At 37.7% G+C, this 21,362-nt stretch overlaps 1 protein-coding gene across 1 annotated transcript; it reads right to left on the bottom strand.

Moving 5' to 3' along the window:
• Positions 1 to 1,033: 1,033 nt before the first annotated feature.
• On the bottom strand, positions 1,034 to 18,046 carry LOC308408411 (interferon-induced very large GTPase 1-like). The gene is made up of 7 exons (XM_080900631.1): positions 17,345 to 18,046; positions 15,870 to 15,994; positions 15,061 to 15,654; positions 12,336 to 12,373; positions 11,985 to 12,093; positions 7,068 to 7,126; positions 1,034 to 6,974 (listed from the first exon to the last, which is right to left on the bottom strand). Exons 2-7 carry the CDS (start codon positions 15,964 to 15,966, stop codon positions 2,085 to 2,087), a joined length of 5,787 nt encoding a protein of 1,928 aa, XP_080756757.1. The 5' UTR covers positions 15,967 to 15,994; positions 17,345 to 18,046; the 3' UTR covers positions 1,034 to 2,084.
• Between the last annotated feature and the right edge of the window lie 3,316 nt (positions 18,047 to 21,362).

The following is a 21,362-nucleotide window of genomic DNA, read 5'->3' as shown; positions in this document are numbered from 1 at the left end:
AAGACACTGCCCAGTATGGACCGAACACTGACAATTTACTGCCACCATACTGTAATTTATTTTACAGTTTTTAATGGCACATTGTTTAACAGAAGGATACTGTATTTTCTACAGGGCAATACTAACACCGGCCAGCATCTGGCCAATCCACCACCTTTCGTTGTTTATACCGTTACAAAAAAAAAGAAAATTATCGGGCCACCGAGTAAATGCCCGGTATGCCCGATGGCTAGTCCAGCTATGGTCGTGCCATCAGTTAACCCTTCGCGTGCCAACTGTGGCTAGGGTTGCCAACCCCTGTCCTATACTATAAATCAGAAAGAGAAGGTACGACCTCTCTCATGACCTTAGGATATGCGTGTATGCCAGAGGACTCTGGAACGCACACAGAGTCTTTGCAGACTACTAAGGATGAAACATTCTATCAATATGCAATCGATTATATATCTCTAAGCATTACTGATTATATGTTTCTAAGCATAAATGACAATCCAACAATATAAATCTGACAGAGATCACTGTCTAATATATTTACTCAGAAATTCTCATTGGTGCTGAGATCTGGTTATACCTTGCGATTTGTAGCATTTATCTTCTCTTCGTGCTAAATGTTAAATGTTGTTGAGGGTAAAAAGATGATCATTCAGAAAAACTTTATATATACTTTAAAAATGACCCCTGAGGGGGAGGGTGCATCTGACCTCCTTGGCTGTGATTGGTCCAGCCCAGAGTCGATCATGACCAATTGGCCAATCCACCACCTTTTATTGTTTATACCGTTACAAAAAAACAAACAAAAAAAAAACATTGGCCCATAAAAACAAAAAATCACCATCGACCCACCGGACAGTCCAGCTTTGTGGGTGGGTGATATTAAAACCCGATCCTTTTATCCCCATGATAGAACAGAGAAAACCCGACTCATAGTGGTCAAAACATTTATATTTCTTTTTATTCAGTCATCTTCCAGAAGAGAGAGCCCTGCACAGCCCCAAAAGCCAGTTGCAGAAACTCTAACATTAGAATTTAAAAACGTCTCACATATAGGTGTTATTTTGGTACTTTACACGTCACACAGTTTTGATACAAACACTCCTTATATGGTAAAAGTTCCTCTTTTCTGTCTGGCTTCCTGTATTTATTAATATACTTGTATAGCTCTACACTAACTTCCTGTTTTTTAGTCTGGCTGACCACTTAGTTTATGAGTCAAAAGTGGCCTTGCTGTACAAACCTTCATTATTAAAGTACACAAAGCAATATAATAAGAAAATAAGCCTTAAAATATATATATTTAAATCTCAACAGTGATAATTCCTGATGTCAAAGTTCAGAGGAGAACAGGCAGACTGCTTCAAGCTGATAGGAAGGCTCAACTCAAACCATTTAACTCAACAACCATTCGTTGCAATGAAGTTATATTTATTTTGTCACTAAATGGTCTAAAAAGATATCATCATGAAAACAAAAGTTAGACAATGTTGAAAACAAAAAGTCTAAATTTTTCTAAATTTATTATAACCAAGTAAACAAATCTCATGAGCCCTTAATCTGTCAGTGGATATTCATGTTTCATCTCTCTCCTTTCCTCTAAACTGTAATTAGAAAACTTGATTAATATACAAAGATGAAAAACTGGAAGTTGTTCAACAGAAGACAATAAAATAAAATTACAAAATATACAGAATATTAACACATGAGACAAATTCAGATGATTCAGATTATATTACTGGACACAATTGATTAAATAATTCTAATTTAACTTTATCTGCAACAACTTTCAGCAAAAGAAAGATAAAGTAAAATGAATGTATTTGTTCAATGTAAGTGCAAAATACACACAAAAAGGTTTTATTACAAAAGCTACATTTCAATAAGAGTTACTTTTAAATGTTCAATAATTATTACATAGTAAGAGTCTAATCTCACATGCTGTGAGTCTCTTTAATTGTTAGAATTATGTATAACTATGTTGTAATAATCCTGTCATTTCTAAAAAGAATCTGCTATTTTACTTGAATCACTAAATCTTTCTTTCCGTCATTATGTAAGACATATAAACCGAAGAATGCTGTTTCTTTGACTCATTTGCACATTTCATCCAGACTTCTAATGGCTTTGCATTTAGAGATTGTTTTCCACTCACTGGGAATCTCTCCTCTACCCTGGAATTTTAAATTGTAGTGCTCTTCCAGTTCCTTTTGAAATCGACACACAAACCATTTCCAGTACACCAGTTTAGACTCATCAGGGGTGATTCTCCAGTCAGCATACTCTGGACCAGCAGTTCTGTACCGTTTATAGGGAACAGTTTCCTCTGAATCATGACAAGGATAAAAACTGCCATCACTTGCAACATTTGTTGTGCAGAAATCAATGCTGAATTCCACTGTGCCTCTATAGTGCCATCCTTTAATTCCAGAAGGCCGATGAAAAGGGACACTATGGTCAGCACCACTGTGACCTTCAATGGTGTTAGTACAAACAGCTGCACAGAAGGGACATTTTACCCAGCAACAATTACACAGCTGATCAATGAGGATTTCATCAGGCTTCAGCCTGGATTCCTTCAGTTTATTCAATGAGAGACTCCTTATCTCATCACTTATGGGTGTAAATTCTTTCTTTAATGCTTCCATTAAGAAATCAAAATTATTAATGTCACTGAAGTTTTGAGAAGAAAACGTATCAAGAGTTAACTCATCTTTTAACAAACTAGAAAATTCCTTCAGCCACATATTTATGTCTCCTCTCTGAGTTTGGACTTTCTGTGTTGCTGTAGATAAAGCTTGACTCATCAGCATGTTAATGTCATCAACATTTTTCTTGAGTATATTCACAGTTTCATCTTTGTGATCTCTGAAGATGTATTTCTTTACTTCTGCTTTTATAAAAGCTTCTGTTTGTCTCCTTGGATTTCTGATGTAGGTGATGAAATCATCAACGTTTTCATTCTCAGCGAGTGACTTCAGCACATGTTTCTCCAAGTTCAGCCTGTTCCCATTGAATGCTGGGAAACTACACCTCATCTCTCCAGCCAGACCAATGGCAGTCTTGTTACAGACAGCCTCAACAATGGAAGCTTTCAGCTTTTCACAGATCAGTTCTGCGAGCACAACAGCAGATAAGTTTCCTTTGCAAAAGCTTCTAAAAACATTGTAATACTGTGTTTTCTTGCTTTCTAAATAAGTAAGTGGATCATGCTTCATTTTGAATTCCTCCTGGGAGTCTAGAAGCAAAATCTCTGCTTTGTAGAAAACATACAGTAAGAGATCGACTTTAAAGTCCTTCTTCACAGTACATTTACTTTCTGACTGAAATTTCTCCACTTTTTCTTTTACAATTTTTGCCACTTCTTGCAAGTAAGCTGATGTGTAGCCTCTTGTAGCCACAGGTTTGGCTCTGATTGAATCAAGGGACAGTTTTTCAGCTTTGTCAATGAGCAATCTGATCTGTTGCTGTTCATGACAAGATAAAGCACTGTGTGATTTATGTTGTTTTTGTTTTGTGTTTGAATTATATCCAAAAAATGTTTTGGTATACTTCCAAAAATTTGAGACAGGTTGTTTAACATATGCGCCGAGTTTACTTGCGTGACTGTCATCCTTCACAATATCTTGAGTTGGTTCACTTTCACCTGCCTCATAAAGATCCTTTTTTTTTTGAAGGATGACATAATCTGAATAATCACCAACACTGGATATTTTCTTGTAACTGCCACTTGTTTTGGATTCATTTATGAGAATATGTTCAAAACCAAGTTCTTGGAGGATTTTAAACTGATCCTCTTCCAGGTCGATGTCTTCAACAGGTTTTATATCTGCTGTTATTTCAGTGACCAAGTCACTCCAAACACAGTTGAACTGTTTTTGAAGTTCTTCTTCATCTTTGGCCTTATCCTTCAGCTGCTGAGCGAGCTCTTTGCTCTTCTGTAGCAGCTTGTCCTCAAACTCTTTTTTCTTATCATCCAGCTTTTTACGAGCCTCCTTTTGTTGAATAACTTCATCCAGTTTTCTTTTCACTGTGCTCACCTGTTCATCGTGAACCTCTTTGAGTTTGGTTTCAAATCGGCCTCTCCACTGAGCCAAAAATTCTTTTTCTCTGTTTTCGTCAAAATACTTTTTCATTGCTGTTTTTATTTCTTCATATGTCTTGCTTGTTTTTTTTGTAAGGTCACTCACTTTCACCATGTCAAGATTTCCATTTTCTATTCTGTTATAAAGCTGATTTTCAGCAGTCAACATGTTGCTCCTGAGGTCCCAAGTCCAGTTTCCATATTGGATCTCCAATTTTCTGTATGCTGCAATTTCAAGTGTATTTTTAAAACTGAAAACAAAGTTTTCATTGAGGAGGGCACTCCACAGGTCCTGGATTTTGTATTTGAATTGTGTGAGAGTGATCCCAGCAGACTGTGAAGCTTTAGAGAGGATGGTGTTCTTCACTTCTTGGATGCTCTCACTGTAACCTGGATTAGGAGGAGCCATGGGTGGACTGCCCTCCCATAGCTGGGCACAGTATTTCACATCTTTTCGGACATCAAACTTAATGACATCACTGAAGCAGTCAGCATTGCAATCCTCCTCTTCAGCTGCTAGTTTGGTCATCTGGTCCAGTTTTTCTTGCAGGCGTCTCTTTCCATCCATGTTTTTCTCTGCTGCTGCAACATCTGTAACATTCTGGTGAACAAACACACAACTGGGAGAAAGGTTAACTTTCTTCATCCTCATGAAAGCCTGAACAACAATCTGCAGGATGTCCTGCATCTCAGATGGATTCTCTCCAAAGATGTTGATCAGTGTCAGGTTTCCCAGACCAACAACAAATGTTGCCAGTTCGTTGTCATGGTGATGAGTGGTGTTACCTTCCAGCTCAAGAGCACGCAGTCCTTCAGTGTCCACCACTAGAAGATAGTCAAACTTCAAGTCTTTCTTCATCTCCTCTGATACTTTGAGCAGCTGCATGAAGGCACCTTTGGTGCACCTGCCTGCACTCACTGCAAACTGCAACCCAAACATGGTGTTCAGCATTGTCGATTTTCCACTGCTTTGTACGCCCAAAACTGACAACACAAAAACTCTCTTGTCCCCCAGTTTCTTGATGACTTCCTCTAAAAGACTGGAGATCCATGTTAAAGGCACATGACCTGCATCACCATCCATCAGCTCCATCGGGTGTCCTGATATCATCAGCTGTGCAGCCAGCTCAGGGTATTTAGACCAGTCAGTGTGTCTGCTCTCTCCTTCTATTGCTCTATGAGCTTCATAGATCTGTCCCATTTCTCTGAAGATGTGCTCCAAACCAAAAGTTGCAGACTGCAGTTTTCTGGATATTTCTTCAAGCTCAGTTTGTTTTTTTATTAACAGATCTGATTTCATGTGTTTGTTCTTCAAAGCCAAGACCTCAGACCACTTTTCATCATAGCTTTGGAGAACTGAGGAAAGATCATCTGTGGAGAGATCATCCATTAAGATTTGAATCCATTTCAGGAAATACTGTTTGTCTGTTGGTGAAAAAGATGAGAGACTTACAATGAACAACTCCACGAGTTTACTGAATGAAGCAGCACATTGTTTCTGACGTATGTTCATCAGTTCTTGTTCCTTTTTACATTTCTCCTTTTCGATGTCTCCTCTGAGATGATACAGTTCTTTGTGTATTTTGCTCCACTGATGCCACAGATCACCCCGATAAGGAAGGAATTCATCTTTAAGCTTTGAAACATTCATGTTATCCTTTGAAAGAATATCCACTATGATCATAGCAGCAGATTTCCCTCTTTGACAGGCTGGGACGCTTTCATCCACTCTGATTTCAGAGAGCTCAGCCATGGTTTCAAGCTGGAAAGATGATTTCAAGTTTGAACCATCTAGAGATGACGAAACCTCTCGAATAATTTGTTTCAGTTCTTCAGATATATCTGACTGGCTTTTGCCTTTGAGACCCATGATGTATTGTCCAGTTGTTGTCTTAAAAAGATCACGGTCGTCATCAACAGTGAGAAAAATGAAATGGTTTTGAGACTCAAAAAGAGCTGTTATAATTGAGAAGCTTTCATCTTTTTGCAAAGATGCAACAAGAACAACTGTGACTAAAGATCTTTTAATCAGTATGTCGCGCTGTCTTTCAGTCAACAGTGCATCACCATGAAGATTACAAAAGGCAATGCAGTCATTGAAGGCATCATTGGGTTTTCCAGCAGGACAGTACCAGGCAATCTCTGCCACACCATCCATCAGATAGCGAGACTTGGTGCTTCCTGGACAGTTTCTGTGGAAGAAGGTGTTGTGACGGTCGTTGATCAAAGTGTTCATCAGCTGAGATTTAGACACTGACAGAGAACCCAGGCGGAAAAATGACACCAAGGGTGTCTGAGCTTTATACACTGGAACACTCTTCATAGTGACGATGTTTGAGCCGTCTTTGATTTCAGTTACCTTCCAGGTCTTTGTTATTTGTCTGAAAGTCCACAGAGGACACTCGATCTCCATAGTGACTGGGTCAGGAACAAGCAGTGGTAAGGCATACTGACACTGAGAGAGCTTTGTAATCATCATCTGTCTAAGGAAGCTGTCTGAGCAGTGAAATACTGCCATCTGAACATCCATTGGATGCAAATGAGTCTGTTCTGACTGACGCGTGTCTGCACTCATGCTTAATAAAGCATCCAAATTAATGAAATCTTTCTTAGTGATATCAATCACTCGAACAGACTTTGGATGTGTCCCCTCAGGACCGTCCGCTTTCACACGAACATATCTGGCCCTGTAATCTAACATCATCAGCCTGTGAAGAAAAGTATATGTTAGATCTGTCTCAGATGTGACATGGTGCTGTTTCACAGGTGGACGTATCTGAAGAAAATCTGCTGGTAGAAACTTCCTTTGAAGATTTTCTTGAATGTGAAGTCTGTCAAACAGTTTTTCAGTTTCTTTTTCACATGACTCCTTCTTGTTAACTTCAGAGTCATTCCTTGACTGCAGCAAATAAGAAATTACATTTATGTAACAAATTTATAGTTTTGTACAGTGTGGTAAAGTAAATTAATTATTTGATAATATTTTTCTTACCTTGTGCTTGTTTCCACTGATGTTTTTCTTATTTACGTTCAAGTCCACATCAGAGGTTCCTGAAGTTTAAAATAGAACCAAAAGGCCAAATCAATGTGTGATAGAAGCAATACAGTTTTTTCTGCACAACCTGTCAATTTTTTTTCTTTTTGTTTTGACTCCACACTGCAGTGGTTAACACATTCACTAAAAACACAAAAGATCTGTGGTTTGAGACTAGGAGACCCAAAAACTTGCTGTGGTGACCACTTTTAAATAAAGGAACACTTGAAAAATGCTTTCGGTAACCAATTTTTACTTATTCCTGTTAATATATAAACCAGGTTTTCTTTTTTCTTTTTTCTTTCTTTTTTTTAAACCCCTTTGTTACAGATGTTTGTGGAGGGTATTTACCATTGACAGTGGAAAAATCTTGGCTATGCTCATTTTCAAAGCTTTTGATCAGTGGTTAAAGGACAGGCCCATAATGTCAGGGACCTGGGTTCTTGACTTTTTTTTTTTAGTTTCCTGTGTTTTTTGTCACTTTGTATTGTGAATTATGTTCTCATTTTTGGTCTTTAGTTACTCCCTTGAGTCTAGTTTCTTGTGTTCCGTTCCTAGTATTTCCCTCTGTGTATTATTTATCATCTCTAGCCTTTTGATTCTTTGAGTTCTATGCCTTATGGTTTATGTCTCTGTTTCTTAGTTGATCTGTCTCCACAGTGTCTAGTCCGCATCTCAGTGTTATACTTCCTGTTTTACTTTGAAGGTCTGTGTCTCATGTGAGTGTATCCTGCTTTGCTTAATTGTCTCGTCAGTTCTGATTTCCCCCAGCTGTGCTCTCCTTCTGTGTCTCCTTCTAAACCTCCTTCTAAACGTCAATAAGACAAAGGAGCTGATAGTGTACTTCAGCACTAAGCAGGAGAGGAACTACCAGACCCCTGTCATCAACGAGTGCCCAGTGGAGAGAGTGGACAGCTTCAAATACCTCGGAGTTCACATCACGCAGGACCTGTCATGGTCCTGTCACATCAACACCGTGGTGAAAAAGGCCCGACAGCGTCTCTACCACCTCAGACGCTTGAGAGACTTCCAACTGCCCTCCAAGGTGCTCAGGAACTTTTACTCGTGCACCATAGAGAGCATCCTGGCGGGAAACATCTTAACCTGGTTCGGGAACAGCACCATGCTGGACAGACGAGCTCTACAGAGGGTTGTGCGATCAGCTGAGTGCACCATCCGCTCCGAGCTCCCTGACCTGCACTCAATCTACAGCAGGCGGTGCTGGACCAAGGCCAGGAAGATCGTGAAGGACCTCAGCCATTCCAACAACAGACTGTTCTCTCTGTTGAGGTCAGGAAAGCGATTCCGCTCCCTGAAGACCAACACAGAGAGACTGAGGAGGAGCTTCTTCCCGCAGGCGATACGGTCTCTCAATCACACCACCACACAGTACTGACCCACACATATAGTTCTTACACACACACTGGACATTCTGGACATTGTTTTCACTTCATCACTTAATCACTTTAAGCATATTTGCACTGCACAAGACATAATGTGGATTGCACAACACTGGTCACTACATTCTTCACTTCCAGTTAATACTGTACAGCTGCTGTTATTGTGTGTATATTTATTTATATTTCTTCATACATTCTTATATAGTTCTGTATTGTGTATTTTGTTGTACAGTTATTTTATTTTCAACTTTAATTTATATATTTTATCTTATTCCTTCCTAGTTAAATTTACCCTTTTTAATTTTTCATATTTATTTCCTATCTTATTCATAGCCTTTTTGTTTTTTTTAGGTCACGAGCAGTTGTCCAAGCATTTCACTACATATCGTACTGTGTATGACTATGTACGTGACAAATAAAATTTGAATTCATTCCCTCGTTATTCCCCAGTGTATTTAAGCCCTGAGTTTCTCTGTGTCAGTGTCGTGTCATCCCTCATGCTTGTGTTTTGCTGTGAGTTTATCCTGTGAGTTTAGTTTATTCTTTCCCAGTTTAGTTGAGTTTTCGTGTTACATGCATTTTCCTTGCCAGCCAATAAAGCTGTAATTTTGAGTTCATCCCTCATGTCTGAGAGCCTGCATTTTGGGTCCAACTCCTGCCTGCACAATGCCGAAACCTGACACATAACAACTTGAACCACCCACACAGCACAAGAAGTTCCTATAACTCTAATATACAAACACATATAAATATTTCCAACCTGCTCAATTTTCTAAGCCATTTCCACTGTGGAGGACAAAAGGTTTCAAACTTGTCCAGGCCTTAAACTTCATGTGTGTCCTCCCTAGTAGTAGTAAATGCATAGAAATCAAGCTTTTATGAAAATGCTGAATAAAAAATAGTTTCCTTGTAAAAGACTAACTTTACAGTTCACTCTTGAAAAGCATATAAAATAAACAACATATAAAATGTCATTGGATGGCAGAGATGCAGAAATGTCTGCGTCTAGAGTGTCTAAATGAGTCTCACAGGCCTGAATGTGTGCATAAAGACATTTATAATTCTTGACTTTTTTTGATCTGCTGCTCACCACAAACAAGCACAAGCATAAATTTTGGACCTGTATTGTCAATTTTATAGCTTTTCCTACTGACAAAAATCTCCCTCATGGCTATTCATACTACAAAAAGTAAGCCACACATAACAAAAAGTTTCAGTTTCTCTCTTTCTACTATAGAAATTTCATTTTTTTTTTTACAGGTGCAGTTGAAAAAAAAAAGCAAAAAAACTACACAGTCTTTTTTACCTGTATTGTAAGAAATAAATCTGTAAAATTACAGAACAAGTTACAAGTCCAAAGAGTCGTGCTGACAGATTTCAGCAGGACTCTATTAATAAATAATTTTAAGGAATAAACTTTCCTTGTCATTGTGTACCCTACCTTTACTTGTAAAACACCAAAATACACCAAAAATCCAGCAAACAATTCACTTCGATCACGTGAACCTAGCCAGACAAACCAAGCCTTGACACAGAGCTTCTGAAGCACTGTGTTGTGGTTTTGGAGTGTGATCACTGAGTTAGGGTGAATAGTAAATTTAATAGTACTTTAAATTGTGCTCTGTCCCCTTGTTTTCTAACTTAATTCCTGGAGGATGCTTATTTGATAATTATTTACTTTTTTGTATAGTCAATAAAGCTGGTTGTAACAGCTCTTGAATTGCATGGGGATTCCAGACTGCAGTGTTTGTCTTGATTTTAAGATGAGCCACCTCTCTGCATGCCACAAATACATAGATTAATGATTTTTAATTATTAAAAATGTAAAGATTTTGAGTTATCAGTCAAATCTAATCACTTCGGTCATACACATTACTCTGGTGCAGGAATAAAATGCAGACTCCCACCATTAGCATGCTCTTTGCAAATTCCAACTATTTTGCTACTTTTATTGATAGTATGTGCAGGCGCATTATAGTGGAATCTGTGTTTAATTAAGAATTACTATTGAGTGTTGATCCTGTTAAGTAAATCCAAGCAAAAGATGAAAAAGGGTAGAACAACACTTCTAGCAGGTGGTGGACAGTCAGTCTTGGTGACTTTTCCTTAAGGGTCGGCAAGTGTTTCATTGTGTTTCACAAAAAACATGAACTGTACCTGCTCTCATCTGGACTTGGATGGAAGCATAACTCTGCTGTTTAAAGTGTCCAAAGATCTTTAGATGTCTGCAGCAGCAGGGGGATTTGCCATAATCAGTGTAACTCTAAGTTTAGTTTAATTGCTAGATGTTTTTGATTTTTATTCTGTTTCATTTGTATGGCTCATTAAAAGCTATTTGGAATGGAGCACATTCAATTTTTATAGAAGTAATAGAAGTTGCAAACAATTTCAAGTTTTGTGAAGACTGATAATAAAGCGGAGGGGGAGACATGCGGCAAAGGGTCGCGGGTGGCACTTGTGTACTTATCAGTACATGTTAGTAAATTGTGCTTAAATATTGTATTTTGCATTTATATTGTCAGTATATTTGATATATTTGATATTTAAGTATTTTTTGCATTTCATGATGCTTTGCATTTTTACATGATGGTAAATTTCTGTTTTATGGTATTTTTCTGGCACTCCAGCTGCTTTTTCTAAATCTATGTGAACACAATGCACAAACAGTCTTCTCTGAGCCAAAGTTAATTTAAAATGAAGCCAAAGTGGAAAAGCAGATAGATTCATATGCCGGACAAGAATAGGATGACATTACTTTCCCAAAAGTCCAGCAATTGGTCTCAGATCCTGGACTTTTATAGACTATTGTTAAAGGAACATATTGTCCCTACTTTTTGGTGGGGACAAATTCCATTTTAAAAGTACATTTACTCAATTTAAACATGTGATACAACATCTTTGTGTATTGTGAATAAAATATGGATGTCTAAGATTTAAAAAATCATTGCGTTCTGTTTTTATTTCCATTTCCCACAGTGTCCCTGCTTTTGTAGAATGGGATTGTACCTTTCGATTGTTTTAGCAACACTCACTTTGAGATCATCAGTTTATGAATATAAAAATACATCTGCATGTCAGTAAGACTGAAAAGGTGCTATTTAACTGCAAATGTATTATATTACAGTTATAGCCAAAGTTTGGTGGTAATTTAAACATGCACACTTCAACAAGAGTGTACATTTGTAGTGATCCAGATTTTGCAGAAAAGCATTAGAAACAGAGGCATATGAAGCATAGCTCATGCTCTGTGGTGTTAGTTGAAACAGTCTGACATCTCACACTAGTGTAATTTTCCGTATCACCCTCTTCAGAGTTTCTAAACATATATTTGTTGCTTTTACTAATGATTACTTCATCAACATCAGTTTCTTCTGCTCCAGGGTCACAACATACAAACATCACACTTTAATTTATGAATTCTCAAACTGTCTCTATATAAGTTACTGTGTAAATGAACACAAAATGAACACGTTACCTTTCTGTTTGTTTGGGGACCACACTGGAGACTTGATTTCAGGTTCTTCTCTTAATGCTGTGCTGTCATCAGTACTCTCTGATTGTTTGACATCAGTGCCTTCTTCATTCTGAGAAACAAATACTGTCATTTGTTTGTTAGCTGAAAACCACTGATGTAGACTAAAGACGAAACGGACTACAGATGACCCAGCAGTTAATGTCTTTTTTCACACATTTCTCACAGGCTCACATCTTATGACCAGTTAATACACAATTCCAGTGTCTCTGTCATATATCTGATATTCATTTTAGAAAGTAAATGTTGGTGTGCAATGATGAACATTTTTTAAAACAAAAAAGTAACATTTACCTTGATTTCATTTGTATCCTCCTCCTCGTCTTCTTCTTCTGCAAAGAAAATATCTGCTTTACAATGCAGGATCAAGGGAACCAGTTTCTGTTTTGGTAACTAGAAATGAACCTAGTGTGATAACTTCAACACACTAATGAGTCAACATAATGATATTCTGTGTTCTTCTTCACAGTATAAAGGTCATCTATAATACAGTTTATTTGAGGTTTATATAATGGATATTTTGTGGCTCTCCTCTGAATGAATCCTGGCCTCCATCTGAGCTGTTAGACAATTCTATAACTCTGACATTAATACTGTGAAAAGCAATGAAATTCAAAATTCACCACAGAATAACTGAAGGACAGAGATGGTATCAAAGTTAGAGAAAGCAGGCAAGAAAGAAAAAAAAACAGGGAAGGCAAGACACATTCATGGAGCAAAAGAAATATGTTTGAAGATCATCATACAGAGGACTTTATGTTTAGCTAACATATGACTTTTGCTCAATTATAGTTGAATAATGTAAAAGTGCAACTGCGGCCAGATAGCCTTAGAAACAAATAATTGAAACGTGCATAGGAGCTGGAACAACTGATCCTACTTAAACCAACAGAACTCTGCTTTTAATATTATCTAGACCTGTGGTTTTCAAACTGTGGTACGTGTACCAATGATGGTACGTGGGCTCCCTCTAGTGGTACGCGGGAAGTCTCCCCCAAAAAATAAGATTAAATAATATACCATGTTCTGATTGAGGGATTTCTGAAAAATGAAAACGTACAACATAAATGAAGACAGAAAACTAAACAATAAAAACTAAACAATAAAAAGTTAACAATAAAAAGTTAACAATAAAAGTTAACGCAAGAGTTTCCAGTGGTTAGGGACAAATACAATCAAATGGCAGGATGCTGTAAATGGACCAAACTTCAGTCAGGAGAACAACTGAGATAATCCATCCACAATACAAGGTTAGTCATTCATTTATTGCTGCATTGGCTGGGCTGTAGTTACATTGTAAGGTTTTAAAAACTGAGCTTTAAAATAAATAGTGGTAATAAAAACTGAGAGAGGCCGACAGTGATCACTGCCTTTTTTAGGGGCTTGTTCAGATTAAATAGAAGAAGATACAAAGCATTAAAACATGTTAAAAACACAACAGCCTTCATGAACACAGAGTAGTTTGGATCCGGAAGCAGGGTTCATACGTCATCACTTAAAGATTGGATATCCCACCTGCTATGAATGTTTTAATGCTGTACAGTTAGTATTATTATTATTATCACTTTTCACATCCTGTTTATGACAGTTAAAATAACTAACATTCATATAAGAAATAAAATTGTCTTGTGCAAACTGTATATGGTGTTATATAGGCCTATACTACTGTAATTTAATGTCGGTCATAAGGGTAGTACTTTATATATTTTATGAGGTGGTACTCATTGTGAAAAATTTGAGAGCCACTGATCTAGACAGAAAAAAAACCCAGATTCATTAAATAAATCAGATTTTTCCAAAGCACCAGTTAGGTTTCTTTAATGAGTTCAACAATAATCAGACATTAGAGGAGCTAATTCTAACATTACTGTTCATAAATAAATATTGTCACTACATTAATTGTATCTAATAAAATTAAGATTCACAGTTTTGTCCATTGTACTTATGTGTACTTATGTTACGACCCCCTCTGCTAGGGGACGAGGGGGAGTAACATACACAAGACCTCACATGAGACACTAAGTAAAATAAAGATTTTATTGCAAACTTCAAACAGAAAACCGACAGGGCCATGTTCAACAGAGGTCTGGGCAACCAGTTAGCACGTAATGCATGAACACAGACGACACATTAACACTGATCGCAACTCTCCTGTATTCCTTGCTCAAATGTTTAACCACAATCGACGCCTTGTGCGATGGGCCCTATTACAAGAATACAACTTAGAGATTCAGCATAAAAAGGGTACTGAAAATTTATTGGCCTGTCCAGGTGGTGAGTATGACTTGTTTTATTTTCTGCTGTGAACTGTGAAGATCGTGTATACAAAACCTAGTTTTGTAATTTAAGGGGAGGCTTGTTATGGCCCTGGGCCTTGGAGGGAGTGAGATTGCCTTTCTCTTCAAGCAAATGCAAGAGTGCCAGCACTCGCTGACGATTGGCTAGCTGGAGACTCGTGCCGTCCTGAATGCAAATTGCAGTATGTCAACCCTCACAGATAACTGGCTGCCTGGGATACTGTGGTGCTCCAGGAAGCAATGAGTGGTTGATTGTACTCATCTGTGGCTACAAAAGGCTATATATCCTTCACTCAGTGGCTTCTGCTTAGGACTGAACATGCAGTTTGCCCTTCTTGCCTCCCTCTTTGAACTTTGCTCGCCCAACTCTGTTCATGGTGTTGAACTTTGTTAACCCCGGGTTATGGTTGAACTTAGCTTGAGTAGGTGGTTGTTGGTGTTATTGCCCGTGAGGCTAGCTTTAGTTTTTCACTCTCTTGTGTACTAATCAATAGTGTACTGATTATTTGCCCAGTGGCCTGCAAAATGCAGCCCTGTCAGTTTTCTGTTTGAATTTCTGCAATAAAACCCCCTTTTTTTCATTTAGCTTCCTGTGTGAAGGCTTATGTATGTTACTCCTCCCTGTCCCCTAGCAGAGGGGTCGTAACATGCTGACTGTGAGAGTTTGTTTTAAGAATTGCAACAGTGTTGGAAAAATGCCTAAAACACAGACAGGCAGGTACCTGTTTTATTTGTCTTTAACTCAGAGTCTTTCCTTTCTTCTTTGTGGGATTTGTCCTCCAGGTGTCCTTCCTGTTCTCTGTTTTCAGCACACACCAGTCCAGTGTAGCTTTGTGGATCATTTTCAGAGACCATGATGTTTATTTTTTCTAACAAATCTGCTACCTCTTTTTCATCCATCATACTTCTGTTACATGTGTGGTATCTTTTTTCATTAAACTCTGTGTTAGTTTTCAGCTCCTTTAATGCACTTTCACATGTTTCACCTGTTTCATGAGTCACCACTGTGATTAAATAAGAAAGTGCTCCTCGCCCAAAAGCTTTCTCTAACCACTGCACTCCTGAGCTGTACTGGTTGTTATGCAGAGTGTTGGGTAATAGTAAGACAAAGGCATGAACTCCCTGATTTAAAGGGATTTCCTTTGTTTGTAGACCGAGCATGTTAATGACACAGACGTGTCGACCACACAGATTATACAGATTGGAGGAAAACTGTTCCACATTTGTGTGTACTTCATGGTCAAGGAAAATGTTCTTTGGTCCAATCTCAATGGAGGCTGGATCACCAATTAGTACAAGTGTGAGATCAGGAGCCACTGAAGAAAAAGAACAACATGTTACAATACAGACATCACTAAAACCACAGTGAACAATTACTTTGTGATTTTAATGAACAGTAACTAAATAATAAGAATAAAGAATAAATTAAATTTAAATAATTAAAGAGGTAAATGCTTCACTGTGTTTAAACTCAAATCAGATGCATAGTCTAAATAGGTCTGACTATAACACTATAATATGATCACATTACTTCTCTCATTGATGGGAGGTGTTTCAGACGTGTTTTCAGACTCTCCTCCTGTGCTGTCGTTGTTTTCCTCTGCCGCTGCAATATCTTGATCATCCATCTCATCAGCTTCTCATTTTACTGCAGGTCTGTGTGTCACATATGCATTCGGTTTATCAAAGATGAAAGTACAAAAAGATAGAACTTTTTATCAGGTGCACACGTTCAGCTACTCGTTAAGTCAAATATTTGGTCAGTCAATCATGTGACACCACTCAAAACATTTAGGCTCGTAGACATGGTCAGGATGACCGGCTGAAGTTCAAAATAAGCATCAGAATTGATAAGAAAATTAATTTATTTGACTTCAAATGTGGCATGATCTACTGGGATTTTCTATGATTGCTGATGTCAGAGACAAATGGGTAGACTGCTTCAAGCTGATAGGAAGGCTCAACTCAAACCATTTAACTCAAGCATTTGTTACATCAAATATATGCAAAAAAACATCTCTGAATGCACAACACTTCCAACTGTGAAGCAGATGGGCTTACAGTAGCAGAGGACCGCACCAGGTGGCGCAACCTGAGGCTGCAGGTTACACAGGCTCACCAAAACTGGACAAATGAAGATTAGAAAAATGTTTCCTGTTCATCGTATTCTATAAAATCGTATGTTTGTAGTCGCTGTTTTATGAGGCTGACACTTAATGAGCTGGATTAACAAAAACTATTTCAGCTGAGCTCAACATTAAACATCTCCCATGATAATCCAGAATAAAAATGGTGTTTGTTTCTGTTGAGTGATTACTTTTAACATTAAAACTTTAAAAATATCATTTTTAATGCATTTAAATTGTACAGTTTATGTGTATTGTATTGTGGTAAATATAGTTGGTATTTTCATAAATCATCTAATTTAAACAATTCCTCATCACTCCTCATTGTCATTTAGTGGTTAAACTAAAAACAAACAAACATTTAATGGGTATGGGTTACAAAATATGGATAGGGAAAAACCAACAGGATGTGCCCTAGTTAAATACTGCAACACTATGTGCTGGCATAACAACTTCAGTGCTCCTTGACAGTGAAGCTAGAGATCAACATCTAAAATGTTCATTCAACATGTATCATTAGTGCTGAAACATAATTTCTCGGGGCTATAAAGACTATAGCTTATTTCTTACATAATTTTTAACCTCCTCAAGGTAAATGTTAAATTTAGCTTGAGGAGGTGATCGATCAGAAACCCACCCCCAAAAACTTACAACTGGTTTAAAATTATGGTTCCCTCTAAAAGTGTAAACGGAGCCAAACCAAGCACCCAGACTCTCACTGTAGGGGGCAAAAGTTACGTTTTTCCTTTAATACTCATGCCTGCACAGATTTTACCAGGTCTTTGCACACACACGCAGACATAAATGTGTTTGTTTTTATAACAGTGACAATAAAGAGCTATTCTACAAGAGAAATATTATTAAATAATGATCAACTCACCTCTGTTTTGTGTAGATCCAGATGCCCTCTTATGAATCCTACAAGACACTGATCTTTATATAGAGATCAGTAATATTTAATGATAGGTCTGCCCTCTCATAAACTCCTCCCAGCTGCTCTCAAGAAATGGATGTCATATAATACCATAAGGAGCTTTAGATCTCTGCATAAGCAAGTTGCCAATAATTGAGATGCCATATAAGACATATCAGGATCAAACATTCGTTTCAAATGAGTGCTATAAAAATGAAAGTCAAAGTAGAATGGCTACACCACATGATTTCCCAGAAACCATGTGACTTAAGTTTCAGCTTACTGATAAACTCATTCATACACAGCCGGATGAACTGAACAGCTGTTTCCAACAAATCTGTATAACTGTGAACAAAAGTTTTTGGTCACATAAAGTTTGTTTTTTAGTTGTTGTTTTCTTTACACCTTTCTACACTGTAAAATCTAATTAGTTCCTAAAACTTAAAAAAAATATTCAAACTCATTTACAAAGTAAAGCTCACTTAAGTTACGGGAACTTATTCATGAAGTTCTTACGAACAAACATGGGAAATTCATAAGTTTCAAAACCTTTTATTAGCAAATACATTTTAAAAATTGTTTTAACAGTGGTGCCACTGCCAGTACTTTTGGCCAGAATTGTATTCACTGTAATTAAGTTTTAAAAAGGTGCAGTACGGGCTCTACTTTTACCTGAGTAATTAGTAAATCTCACTTTTGGAGACAAATCTTTCAGGGAGATGAGCCATTGTTTTAACGTTGAACATACGTGGAAGTGTCACGTCTGCGGAGGCAGATGACAGGGAGTGAGGTGAACGTGGACCCAAAAGCAGACATGGAGCTGAGATGGATATTAACAAAAAGCGAGCCTTTTATTTTGCTAGAAAAAGGCACAAACAAAAAGCAAAGAACAACTGGAATAGAACAAACAAAACCTATACTGGAAAAACAAAAATAAAACAAATAAACAAAACACTGCATGAAACTTGGAACCTGGAAAAACAGAGGTAGGAAACTCAGACAAACCAACCACAGACAAAGGACTAAATACTAGTGATGGCCCGCTTGAAGCTGAAGCTCCGGTGCGTGTGTCCAAAAAATCAACACACTGCTTCAGAAGCACTGTGTCGAAGCTTGATTCGCTTTGGCCAGAGTCACGTGATCAGTGACGTCCGAGGTTCATTTAGAACCTAACTGCTTCTGTGTCTGATTCAATGGTTTATAAGGAAATGAATCATTCGCGGGATTTGTGGAGTGTTTTGATGGTGACAGATAGCGAACCACTGATCATTCCACTGAGAGATTTGGAGCCAGCGAGGAACAGAGGAGGTTCTGTTGTGTGGTTTTCCAGCTTTGTTTCTGGCCGTTTGCTTTTGTTTTGTGTGTGCTTATTATATCTGACAACGGGAAAAAAGGTAAAATGTCAAAAATCTTCTTCAATAATATAAATGTCATTAAATAACTTTTAAAAAAAAACTTCCACTTGACTCTTTACATGTAATGTTGTAAAATATATATTTTATTGTGTAATTAATCTGAAAATGTTAGTCTGCCAAATGTGCAGCAATTGAATTTATTTATTCTCTTTAGCTGATAGTTTGTGGGGCCCAGGTAGACTGTATACCTGCATCTCTACCAGTTTCTCTGCACTCCAGCCTCTTCTGTGCCATGTGAAGGGATTTCCCTTAAGGCAGGAGAAATTATCTCCACGAAAAGGAACAGGTTCGGCCATCGCACACTAGAACAAATTCTCTTCTTAAGGGATACTTTAAATGCATCATGTTTTTAATTTGCAAGTTCATAAGCATTTTCCCTTCAATTCTACCCCCAGGTCAAAAATATGTCTGGGAAAATTTCCCTAATATAATATTATTTATAAATATACCCGTCTAGCGGTTAATTGCATAAGTGCATGGAGGCAGGACCTCACAGCAGAAGCATACTCCATAATGTGTTGCACATTATCATATGTATATTATATGTAATGTGGTATTTTTCAATTATTGTATTTACCAACATCAAGAAGTCACAAGCAAAGAAAGACCACACCATGGTGCATGTTTAAACAAGGAAAGTTTACATTCCGGCCCCTAATTGTTACTGCTGAGGCATAACAATTACATATTAATGCAATATAGTGTCATTTAATATCAACACTCAGAATTTAACTGGCTTAACCAAACATTACATGAAACAGTAATCATGTGTGTTGAACATAAATCTGTTACACACGAGACTGAGATTCAAATGGTTGCCTCCATTTCAAGCAAGAAACATAACTTGTTGACAGGCCTTTTGGTTTTGGAGAACACACGTCTGACAAGTCCATGAGAATCAGGGACTGTTCTCTCAACCTTTCCCATTATCCAGGAACTTCTTGGTGCACTGTCATCAACTATGACGGACCTTCCCAAAGTGTGGGAAGGTCACACAGTCACATAAACACAGCGAGGTGATACTTATAAAGACGCTAAAAAGATGGTCAGAAGGAACAACAAAATAAACTTGGAAGAATTAGCCATATTTGTACAAAATGAAAATGCTATCAGTGGATAGATGTAAAGATATCAGTGGTTACACCCTCGGACATGTTGTTTCACAAGACACGATAAAACGGCTGATCAATTTGTTTCTCTAACTCACAACAACAAATTTAATCCCCACAATTTGACTTTTTTGTTAAAATAGAATTTTTACTTTAATCCCAAAATTTCGACTGTATTCTCAAAATGATCAACAATAATTTCTTTACTTAATGTGGCCCTCATACTCCGTATGGTGCTATATATTACCAGAACATTTTTTTCGTTAGTAATCTTTATAAGCAAAACTAATGATCGCTGCAGCACACATACACACTACAAAAATGTTACAAGTTAAAAATCAACTCACCTTTGCTTTTTTTCGATCTGGTTTTTATCAACGCAGCTTCCTTTTTATGAACCCTAACAGATGCTGTTTTTTTATAGAGAGAAAAGTTATGCTGAGTCTGCTCCTAATAAACTTGTCTGTTTTGGTGAGAGGCAAAAGAAGCTTTGAATGCATGACTTCAAGCCAGTGATGTCGTATGTCTATGTATGGTATAGCTGGAAACACACACACACATTGTGCATTATTTACATGTCATTGCTTGGATTTGAAAAAAAAACTCGAGAATGCAAACCAGCTCGAGAAAGCTGGTTTGCATTGTCTGCTCACATGAGGTAGCAAGAAGGACAACCCAGCATACCTGAAGATGTTTATTACACCGAGTCTTCTTAATAATTTTATCTGTTTTATTAATGATTTAATTAAAATGTTTTGACTTTTATACATTCTTTTTTTGTCTTCACTGCGACAAGTTTCTTTCTCTATTTGACGGACTTGACCCACATTTCCAATTTATTAGAATGAACTTCTGTTTGCCATTTCTTTGGGTTTTCCTCCACAGTGTTACATCTGAGTACTTAGGAAACCTTACAGCTGAGTAATGTGTGAGCAGATGCAATTATTTTTTAGTCTGTCTTCATTCAGTCTTACTGAGATTGACTATTTTTCCTTGCTGAGCAGTCTCGCTGTAATATGGAAGTTTGATTTGATTTGAGGTAAGGCAGCACGGTGGCATGGTGGTTAGCACTGTTGCCTCACAGCAAGAAGGTCCTGAGTTCAATTCCACCATCAGGTCGGGGTCCTTCTGTGTGGAGTTTGCGTGGGTTTCCTCCGGTTACTCCGGCTTCCTCCCACCGTCCAAAGACATGCAGCTTGTGGGGATAGGTTAATTGGATAATCCAAATTGCCACTAGGTGTGAATGTGAGTGTGAATGGTTGTCTGTCCCTGTGTGTTAGCCCTGCGACAGACTGGCGACCTGTCCAGGGTGTACCCCGCCTTTCGCCCTGTGACAGCTGGGATAGGCTCCAGCGCCCCCCGCGACCCTGAAAAGGATAAGCGAATGGATGGATGATTTGATTTGTTTGCTTGTTTTAATCAATTTTAAATCATGCTTTTTATTTGTTTTTGTTTCTTTGA

The sequence above is a fragment of the Rhamphochromis sp. 'chilingali' genome (assembly GCF_963969265.1).
Source record: "Rhamphochromis sp. 'chilingali' genome assembly, chromosome: 13".
Classification (NCBI taxonomy): Eukaryota; Metazoa; Chordata; class Actinopteri; order Cichliformes; family Cichlidae; genus Rhamphochromis; species Rhamphochromis sp. 'chilingali'.
The sequence above is the reverse complement of the archived record's forward strand: the minus strand, read 5'-3'. Positions and strand labels throughout refer to the sequence as shown.